The following is an 11,226-nucleotide window of genomic DNA, read 5'->3' as shown; positions in this document are numbered from 1 at the left end:
GACACAAGTGTGGTCTACTGTTTAAGTGGCACTGCTGTGAAGGTGAAGATTATTTCATCTTCTAAAGAGATCAATACATGGACAGACTTTTATTGAAATCTGAAACATTGGCACCCCTTCCCATGGAACATACTTGGAGACTACTATTACCATCTTTAAAAGGCTGTGGAGCGTTCATTTCAATGCTAGACAAGCTAGACATGCTAAGGCAACCATTAGCATCAAGCATGTCAGCATGGCTTATCAGAGAGGGGAACAAATGACACTAAATTAAAGCTAAATTTAAGCGAGGCAACAACTGCCATAGCCATTTTTAAAGGGGTCCCTTGAACTCTCACCTCAAGATATCTAGATGAAAATGAGTTCTCTGGGTACCCATGAGTCTCCTCATTGTTCCCTTACAATCAGTGTCCTTCAAATTAAAGCTGTGTATTTTTCCTCTTTGGGAAAAGGTCGACCAGCCTCTCTGAAGAATGATGAATCGCCTAAAATGTATAGACACATCACACATTCGTACAGGATTGTGGTGGAACTCAAAATGTTAACTGTACTCAAATAAGTCTATGCATATCAGATAATTAGTAATAACAGTTAAACAATATTGATCAGTATCAATTGACATAGTTTTCAACTGGCATATGTACTTGAACAACATAACACAACTCCTGGAATTCAGTTACAGCTTTTGTTTCTGTGTGCCACACCAAGACTTTCCATGGCCCCATCTTGCCACCCTTATGAAATATTCCTGAGAGTGCCACTGCCCTAGATGATGCATACACACAGCTGTAATATGCAAAGATGAAGAACTTTTCTAGAAGTTAAAGTAGCTGAACAGACATTGAATTTTAGCAGTTTATTTATAGGAGTCTCTTCTAAATATAAATATGCATTGTCTTTACATTCAGCGATTAAAGTATTTTTTTCAGCAAATGGTAAAATATTGAGATTTACATAATAAATTATGGTCTCAACCGACGCGTGATCGTGGATTTCAACATTTATAGTTGGATATGGTCTTGATGAAGAGGTATTGGACAGCTTCTAAGCATAGGATGCATGTCTCATAACTATTTGAAGAGGACACACTTATTCAGTATCAAAGGATATCCTGAGTAAAAGCATCTTCAGTCATGACGCAAACCTCACAAAACTATTAGCTCCACATCAAAAAGTGATCTACAATGTTCCTTCGCTGTCTCTGTACATGTAGTATCAATGACTTACAGAGGTGTGCACTTGTAGAGTAAAAAGAGGAAGAAAAAAAGAAGAAAAGTGCATATTCACATATCCAAATCTGTGCTCATGTCAGGTCGCCCACCCACCTAAGCAACGTCTTCAGAGGAAAAATATTTCTTACAGTTATCATAACCAATGTCAAAAGTGCCTTTTGATCAAGAGAGAGCGCGCCGGCTCTCCGTTCTGTGATTCATCCAAGATCCAGTAACTGTCTTTTCTCACTTCACTTTACAGCAGCTTGTCGCCAGGCTTTAGGTTCCTGTCAGTCAGGACAGCGTAAATAGCAGCCCGGTTAGGATTAGGTGGCCACTTAAGCCACGTCACAGTCTGTGTTCGGCCTCGGGAGCTTCAGAATCCATCATGTCTGCTCATGTGAGTCTTTTCTCATCCGTGTCGTCTGTGGCTACAAGCTGGCTCGTGTCCTTTGTGTGACATCGTCGTGTCTCTGTCGATCAGGGACAAAGACGCCACCACAAATTCACTGTAAACATTTCTCTTCTTATCAGCAACTTACACAGTTGCAAAACTTTGAAAAGGCTCTTTCATTTCTTTCTGGTCAGCAGAAAAAAACATTTAAAGAAATGTATCTACCCTCGTGTATATATAGTAAATATTTCGGTCTCTGTGTAGGCCATGAAAACAGTATACATATATAAAACTTAATGGCACTGCGTTGACGCATGCTCTAAAAAGCAACACTCAGTTCAGCCTGATGTCCGTCACATTACATGATCTATGTCACGTGGTTCCTGCAGATGTCCTTCACTGTGACTGTTGGTGTCTTCTTTTAGTCCGTCAACTGGTGGAGAATCTCAGTCTGTTTATGTGTTGGCAATACAAGTGGCAACATGGATCTAGCAGCACTGGAAGTGGAGTCAAAGGCCAGTGTGGCTGGTCCAATGGAGTGCGGCGATTGTCGTATGATTGGCAGGAGGAAATGAAGGTTGTAAAGCTGCTTTTTTTCACTGTCAGGAAGAAGAGAGAAAAGAGTGATTATCAGCAAGCACAGATCACCAATATCTGAACACCTCATGAGGACAAAACAAGAATGTGACAGTAGCCTGATGCAGAAACAACTCACCAAGTAGACATCAAGAACAGATCCATCATCGCGGTCTATGTCCACGTCCATGGTGCTCTGCTCTGAAGTGAGGCAGATTGCGCTGTCCTCCAGGGTGAACGTGGAGCTGGATGCAACGTCATCTCTGCAACAGAAGAATATATTTTCATATTAGCCTACGCAGGAGACTGCCGTGTGAGTTTACTGTCTGGGCCGGTTAAAATAAAGCAGCTGTATAAATAGTGCTGATGAAAAACACACGCTCCAGGAACTAATCACGCACTATTACAGCATCTCTGACATCATAGAGATTAAGAGATGAGTTGACTGTGAGCAGGATGGGGAACCTGTCTGGTGCCGAGCCAGTGGAGGCCTCAGCTCAGAGGTGTCTCACAGGAAATGAACAAATCTAAAGATTGGCCAGATTTGACCACAATGACTATGTCAAAAGGAGACCCCTGCTGGGAGAGTAGGCACCACCAATAGACACATAATGTGTAGCATAAGAGACACAAACAAACTTCACAACATAATTACTTTAGGAAACTGCACAACTTGCATTTAAGTAATTTCAGTTTCGGCATGAGGAAAGAAATGCGTCAGAAGCTTCACAGGGAAAAAGCATTTTTGTCTCAGATCAGAACCAGAAACTGTTTGCTTCCTGCTCAGAATGATGAGCAGGAAGCAAAGGTGTAGGTGTTGTTCCAATATGGGGAGGGGGTGTCAAACTAATTCTGGTGAATTTTTATGCACCAATTTTCATCTTTTCTGCATCAATTTCCGGTGGAAATATCTTTAATTTTGTTAAAATAAATGTCCTCTGCAACTTTGATGTTTTTGTTGGGAGGGAACAAATGCACATGTTCTAAATCAGGGGTGTCAAACATACGGCCCAGGCCTGCCAAAGGGTCGATTACGGCCCGCTGGATGACCTTGCACACTTAATAGTGATGCACTTGTGAAGGCTGAGAGGTGCCAGGTTTCAGGAGAAAGTTAAACACCAGAATACAATTCTTTTCTTTCACTTGAGTTTCCTGTGGTGATGTCAGGATTACTACAGAGGAAAGGAAATGTACAGCAAAATGCATATGTAGTGACAGTGAGTAGGCGACTGACTGAATGTGAAAACATAGAGGAAATACTGTTGAAATTGCATTTACTCTTTTGAAGACACCACAGGCTGTTTAGCATCTGTTTTGTAAATGGATTAGTGTTTTAAAATGTAATTCTTTAAACAAAAAAAGTTGTTATTTATAGGATATTATGCAGTGGTCGGCCCACCTGTGATCAAATCAGACTGTGTTTGGCCCATGAACTAAAATGAGTTTGACACCCCTGTTCTAGATATTGAGAGGGACATGTCCCCTGCATCTACCCAACACCCTCGAAATATACACCTATGACATAAAGTGTCATGTATGCATTAAAAGATGAGACAATTGCGTGAGAAAGTGAAGCCTGCAGAGCTGTCAGCTTCTCCTGCAAACACAAAACCATCACTGTGCTTTTATCCTTATGCAGTTATTCCAACTGTGGTAACTTCTCTCAGTATCTCCAGGAAGTAGTTAGGAGGGGAAACATGGAAAAGGGAACTTCAATTTAACTAATTAAAAGCAGAAAACTTGCAACAAACACATATACTTTAATAATGAAATAGAGTGTGCTATGAGAAGGGATCAATACCTGAATAAAATATCTTTAAAAGTAGCTTCACCAGACTGATAATCTGTGCAAGGTTGTTTATCCTCCCTTAGTGTTCCTTTTCAGCCACCAGGGGGCGACATGAGAGCTGTTTTTCTTGTATGTACATCAGCTGACTGATAAATTCAGGAATGTATTTCTCCCCCTTTATGACACGTGATTGACTACTTTTTGTGTTCAAAGTCAAAATGACAGCCAGGTAGAGAGGGGAGCAGGGAAGCACAGCTGTAGAGATGGATGCATAAAGAGATACATGTAAATAAGAGCTTTGTTTTAAAACAATGCTGCCCTGACACATCACAAACACAAGGTGTTACTGCCGCAAAAGGCAGACCAGCTGTCAGACAGGGATTATTGTCGGTTGGATATACAGTCCCCACTGCACCCGCTTGTCCTCTTTTGTCATCGTCTTTCTGCGGCATAATGGCACAAAGTAAAGCTGCCGTTTAAATATTTATAAAAACAGTTGACAGGACAATGTCAGCGCAGCAGGCAGGTGACTGATGAAGGGGACAAGACCGGGCGAGTCACACAATGGAGCCTCAGAGAGGGAGCTGAACCTGACACTGCTGGACAGGAGGAGAGGTGAAAGATGGGAAACATGAAAAGGGCAGAGGACGAAATGTTCGGAGGCTTCTTGTGAGAGGCAAAATGAAACTGACCTTTATTTACAAGCAGATGATGCAGTGTGATAAAAGTAGTCTAGTGTAGGTGCAATAAATGGTAATGATTTCATAATGTACAGTCACAACTTTATGAGATTTTGCAACATAACGAGGTAAAATATAACTTATAAAGGTCTTCAACTGTTCGTCAACACTGTAAAGCACTCTGTACACTATACAGTAAGAATTTCTGGTTAATAAATTCAAGCCAAGCGAGGCTTTCCAAAGCATAAACTAATATTCCTTTCCATGGAAAGATGTGTGCAGCACTTCTGGAGTATTTCCTCTTCCCTTTCTTGTAAATGAAAGACACTAACCATTATCACACTCCTCCTCCTCTGACTCTAGTGTCCGTATGATGTGTAGGATGTGTACTGGATGCATGTTGCCAAACCAGCTGAGTCACCTGCTCCATGACGCACGTCACCAATAAGACCATGTAATGTAAGCACAGGTGACAATAACGTGGGAGTGTGTGTGCATGTGTGTGTCGGGCGTGGCAAATACACATGCTGTCCGTCTTGTCCTCGACACCATACCGCGCACAGTGACCTTGCATCTTAGTTTTAAGGTGATAAGGTACATGCTCCACCCCTGAGTCAACACAGAGTGTCGTGATACAATGAAAACAAGCAGAAGGAGGAAAACATGTAGACACCTACCTCTCCTCTGTTTGGTTGTCCACGTTGACAAAGATGGAGGAGGTGGAGATGGTTCCCATGGAGGAGCCCTCGTAGAAAGATGGGTTGGCGGGGACCAGATCGGGACGCAGGTAAGAGCCGAATACAGCTGAGGAGAAGACATTCACATGTCAGTAAAGGAAAACAAGACGAGACGGGACCTCAAGGTCCACATATTATACAACGTTTTTCACAGGCTGAGTAGCACTAACCATTGTGTGTATTCTGAGCTTTTTCTTGGTAAAATCTATGGAGTTCTCCTTTAACTGAGCAGACACTCGACCAACACTGACATCCACGGCCATAATTTCTTGGAAGACCAAAAATGCCCCATTAGTCAGTCAATAGGATCATTAAAAGCTTTGTACAGCTGTGGATGATCCATCAGAGAGTTATTCTTGTAATTCTGTTGTGCTTTCCATCATGGAAAACAGGCATAATGACTAAACAAGGCAGGGCATGAGAATTTCATTTCACGGGTAGCATCAGTATTTCTCAGCCTGGACCTTATTCTCCCATGCTTCTGTGTCTAAAGCCCCATTTCCACCAAACACTGTTGGTATGGTACCATTAGAACCAGAAGTAACCCTTCAGGCACGGTAGCTAGACCCTAGTGTTTCCACCACAAACAGTACTCTTAAATGTGGGCGGGGTTGCTGTCACTCCCTGCTCTATTCAGCACTCACTGTATTTCCTCATTACTGGTGACACAGAAGTATACAAAGTGTTTATTATCCACAAAGTGAGGCTTCACGCCAACATTTTCAGAGCTGTGTGCTAGGTACCCCAACAGAGGACGGTACGGAATGGTTCCATCGGTACCATCCACAACTTTTCACAGTGGAAATGGGAAAAAAGCGTACTGAACTGAGCTGTACATCTTGGTGGAAACAGGGCTTAAGGGACTCATTGGAACAACAAACAAAATTTGATCAAGAATTGAGTGAGAGTGCTGCAGCCGCAAAACACACTGTAACGGGCATGTTCACGCCGTCAATTTACATCGGCTGAAGGTGCTTGTTTTTGCCACGGACAGGTCAGATTATTATTCTAAGTGTCTGACAACACTAGGGATAGGATTCCTACAGAGGTCGACCTTTTTGTTAAAGAGCAAGATCCTTTTCATTTGACCAGAAACAGCCCCAAAACATTATCAAACACTTCGAAATTCATTCAGTCGACAGACACAAAATGAAACTGGAAAACAGGGTCCAGGATAAAAAATTCCAGTAACCCTAACTGATTAAATGGTACATTAATTATATATTTCCTAGTACTAACGCCATGCCTCAAAGAAAAGACGATATTCTCTGTCCTCTTTGAGACAGATTTAGTAACCACAAAGAGAGAGTCAGGAAGTGTTGCAATCCAAATTGCTTTATAGCATGTTGCATCACAGCTGGAGACACTAGTGGGAGAGCGTCGGTTGTAAAGAGAAAGAGGACACATGACTCGTGACTTCTCCTTCCGCCCCACACCCTTGTTGCTCCTGGTGTGGCGTTGGCTAACCCTCCTTAATCACATCGAGCACAAAGGTCAGACGCTGTTGCTGAACTTGGCATCACTGCAGACACGCTGTCTCAAACAGCTGCTTCATATACCTTCTTGCACTGAGGTCAGATTAGGATCATGAGATAATGTTTCTTACACATGCCCTGCGGACACACAAACATGCAACTTCTGTATCTGATGGGCTGCTAACAACAACGTAGCCTCTGTTTTTGTTTCCATCAAGGCCAAACACTGGATCACCCAGTGACAGCTGCCCCCTCCGGGACAGTGCTGGGAGGACAACATTTTTATGGCCCAGTGTAAGTGGCTGTTTATGAGCCTCTGGTCGTTCTAAAAAGCTCTAATAAACCACAAAAACTAGAAAATTACTGAGGTTGAGATGGCAAATTAGGAGGCAGTTAAGAGAAATATTTTGAGGACTATGGTTAAAAGGCAAGTGCTTTTATAATAAAATAGTTTCAGACAATCTCTTTAATAATTCAGGCACTTCTAGGAGCATCCCTGAATGCTGTTAAACACCCAAGATATGAATTAGAAGTGTTGTTTTGCATACCTTGTCCGTCCAGACTGGCCAGGCTGTACGCTCCTCCGAGCCTGTCCCTCCCGTCCTCCTCGTTCCTCTCATCTGCCTGCGATGAAAGGATCTCCTGTGAGGACGACTTCAGAGCCGGAATGGACGTACGAGTCCTCTTTGAAGGCGAGAATCGAAGTGCTGCAGAGCAAAAAGAAAAAAGGACCGAGTGAGAGAAAGAAAAGGAAAAGAGATAAAGATAAAGATCCAGGGAGGCAGAAAGGGAAGATAATTGGAGGAGATGGTGGAAAACGTCGATTATCCTGATTGAAGCCACGTTCACACACAATGAAACTCAGATGCTCTGCCTCCAAAATTAGCAACGAAGTCATTAAACTGTTAGAATGCACAATGACGCTTACACAAGTGTCCCCGAAGCCATCCTTACACTGCCTCCCAAGCAGGGCATGAAATTAAATCCTTTCCTGTCATCTCCCTCTGACGGGACTTGGCGATGGTTAATAGCACGGCTAAATCCCCAAATCTTTGCCTCAGCCATGTTGATTTCCACAGGGGGGGTCTCGCATGGTTGCATAACATTGTTACTATATTTGATGCTAATGTAAGATACAAACTACTTCCTTGCTTTACCTACAGCCTAATAGACTGTCGATAAATCAGTTTCGTGGACTTAGGTAGCGAAGGAGTTTATCAACCTTTTTTATCTATCTCAGTGGTTCCTAACTGTGTACTTTTGTGTCTGGATTGCCAAATAACAAACTCAATCTGTTCTGAGTAACTCAACCACATGATTGCTTACACATAACCAACATGACATCCTTCATTTAAAAAGAAATCATCAGTTAATCCTTAAATCTAATCAAAGCTCACATTTCTGCATCATGTGCCTCAGAAGCTTATGCAACATGGTAACTATAGAAGACAATAACTGGCAAGAAAAGGAAAAGCTCTGGGTGATCATGAGGACAATACAAGGAAACAATACACCAGTTAATTCAAGTGAATTACCACTGATCTAATTATGTTGCAGTGACAGCGCATAAATGCCCGGCAATAGACAATAACAACCGCCTACAGATTGACTCTTCTTAACAGGCCAGGATTTCCTACTTCCCATTGCCGCCCCTTCTCTTTGTTTCATTTTCCCGTCCATGTCACGACGATCAACCTGCAGACTTACGCTGAGTCTTCCTGAAGACCCGTGTGCTCATGAACTTGAGGAAGCGGCTGGCATAAAACCCTGGTCGGTGCACCGAGACGGAGTCCTGAGGACAGGCAGAGAAAATGCTTTTTACCAGACAACCACTAGAAAAACGTTGAGAGTCTGTGACCAAATAAAAGGTTCATTCATGAAAGCAGCAGTGTCAGATTTGCTATCAGCTTACCCCATCGTACACCAGGGCCTTCCACGAGTGTTCCAACTTTTTAATGAACCTGGAGGAGAAAGGAAACAAGAAGAAGCCTTGTCACTAACGTATACGCTTACCCAACAACTTTCCCTTTAAGCTTGATCAAACCTGAGACACTCCCCCCCCCTCGGTGCAAAACAAACACAGGTCATTTTTCAGCATTTAAGCAGAAAATACATGAAAGTTTACAGTTATGTAACATTGTCTTTGAGGGAAGCAAACTCCCAGAAATAAGGCACCATAAGCAGAGACAAATTGAGTCTATTCATCCTCCCTTCCTGACCTGATCTCACCTCGCCCACTCCTGCGTGCATTCGGTGCCTGAGCCAACCAGGCTGACATAGATTTATGTGATGCTTTTAAATTCCCACAAGTTTGAAAAGCTGATGAACCGAAAGGCTTCCTCCTCTCTCACCCGACGCTTTTGCACTCAGGGAGAAAAAAAAATCAATGTGTAAATAAAGAAGACTTATAGACCGCTGTGTCCATTTAAATCGTGTTGGATGGAGAAAAAAATCCTTTTAGGGGTGAGGTAAAGTGGCTTTCCATCAATGCAGGGTGATAATTCAACATTAAGAGGTCTTTTTGAAGGGCACGCATCAATCGAAGCAGTTACTCTGAGTCACCCCGTGTTGTCATACTCTTTAGTCAGACCTCAACTACTCATGCACTTTCACTCTTAACTGTCGTGTGTATTAGCTATTGATGACACATTGTACTTCTCGGAAAGTGAGACATTTCTGCAGCTCATAGTCGGATTAAATGCATGGCCACAAAAGTCAACAGATCTGATCAGTAATAATAAGAAAGCACCAAAGATGACAGCGTGTTTATATAAGGAGTTGAGGGAGAATAATTACACATGCAGCACATAGGTGCAAGGCAACCAAAACAACGTACATGTAGGAAAAATTTAACGCCTGCACACTTGTTCCATGCCATAAAAGCTTAATCGGGACAGTGTTTCAATCCTTTGTCAGGTCAAAATGTCAAATTCCACTTGTAGGATCGAAATGTTTTGATTATTAAACTTTTATGGCGTGGAGTAAGTGTCCACATGTAGCATGTCGATTTGATCTTAAAAAGATCAGTACCTGTATGACTGTAGAATATCTATGATACCCAGGAAGATGAGCAGCTTTTCTTCTTTGTGTGTTTTGGCAGGGATGCCACCCATCCTAAAACACAATAAAAAAAACACAGCAGCAGTTAAAGAATAGCCACTGTTCTCCTTCTGCAATGCTCGAAAACACTGCACAAATGTTTGTAAAAGAGGCACTTACAGTATTTACATTTGTGTGTACTGCTGTAAATACACAGAACAGTGGCTGTGTTTGTATTTGAGTAGCTATGGTTATATGAGAGCCTGACTGTGTGTGTACACTGCCTGAGTGTCCCGCGTGAGGTATGAGCACAGTTGTATAACTGTGTCTGCGAGAGAAAAGGTGGAGATTAAGAGACGCACAGAGGCAGCGTGTGTATGCCCAAATATGTGTGCATAACATGTGCGTTTTCCCCCCAGCTGAACCCACTCACGTGTCGTCTGTGGTGACTGCTTCGGCAGCCTTGCCGTCTCCCTGGATGGACTCCATGGCGGTGGAGTAAAGCACCCTCTGACCCACAGGTCTCCTCCCGTCCCCGCCTGCCTGGCCCGGCTCACCCCCGTCTCTCTGGCTCTGGTCTGGGACATGCACACCCAGCAGCAGGCTGTAGTCCATGATCTTAAAACTCTCCAGCACCTGTAGCAAGTTATAAAACATGGAGTTGTTATAGTCCCATTGATTGTAATCACAGTATATTTCACATTTTCTTGCTTCACCCTCACCTTACAGACGGTAAATATATCACCTAATGAAAATGTTTTGAAAACATTTTCCCCCCTCCCTAAACACTTTCATCACCCAACACACTTCAGCACTTCAAAGACTCTGACCTCATACAGTAAGAGGAAATCTCCTGTTTAAACCAGTTTTCAGCTAAATAAACAAGGTGTTTCTCCACAGTGAGCCAAGTGTTACACATTGACCTTCAGGAGCCTTTCGCCCACTTTCCCAGACTCTGCGACTTCATGTCTCCTGCTGCTCGCTTAAAGCAGCGATGGCAAGACGAGGGTAGAGAGAGAGGCAAGGGCTTGTTCTGGGAATGGGATCAGGGTCGCTGCCAGGTAGCCAGGCTTATCTTATGACCTAGACTGGAGTCAAAAAGTCACTGTACCGGTTTATAATTCCTGTTTTAAATTATTAGGTGTTTACACAGGTGTGGCGGAAAAAGTGAAGCACATGTGTTTTCAGTAAATCCCTCCAGTCAGGGAGCAAGAATCAAAAGTAATGCCACTCTTAGCAAACCCTCTGCCAGTGAACTCTGTCTCAATGGCTTTAAAGGGACAGTTCACCCCAAAATCAAAAATGCATATTTTCCCTCTTACCTG

General features: G+C 42.9%; 1 protein-coding gene across 1 annotated transcript in view; it reads right to left on the bottom strand.

Moving 5' to 3' along the window:
• Nucleotides 1–841: 841 nt before the first annotated feature.
• Nucleotides 842–11,226, bottom strand: part of pip5k1bb (phosphatidylinositol-4-phosphate 5-kinase, type I, beta b) — a 50,380-nt gene continuing 39,995 nt past the window's right edge. The window contains exons 8-15 of the mRNA XM_033618948.2: nt 10,335–10,537; nt 9,893–9,976; nt 8,775–8,823; nt 8,570–8,654; nt 7,411–7,569; nt 5,328–5,454; nt 2,321–2,444; nt 842–2,204 (exon numbers count right to left, since the gene is read on the bottom strand). Of these exons, the coding sequence (XP_033474839.1) occupies nt 2,202–2,204; nt 2,321–2,444; nt 5,328–5,454; nt 7,411–7,569; nt 8,570–8,654; nt 8,775–8,823; nt 9,893–9,976; nt 10,335–10,537 (834 nt within the window). The 3' untranslated portion in view covers nt 842–2,201. The remainder of the gene's footprint in view (nt 2,205–2,320; nt 2,445–5,327; nt 5,455–7,410; nt 7,570–8,569; nt 8,655–8,774; nt 8,824–9,892; nt 9,977–10,334; nt 10,538–11,226) is intronic.

This window comes from Epinephelus lanceolatus, chromosome 9, assembly GCF_041903045.1.
Source record: "Epinephelus lanceolatus isolate andai-2023 chromosome 9, ASM4190304v1, whole genome shotgun sequence".
NCBI classification, from domain to species: Eukaryota; Metazoa; Chordata; class Actinopteri; order Perciformes; family Serranidae; genus Epinephelus; species Epinephelus lanceolatus.
The sequence above is the reverse complement of the archived record's forward strand: the minus strand, read 5'-3'. Positions and strand labels throughout refer to the sequence as shown.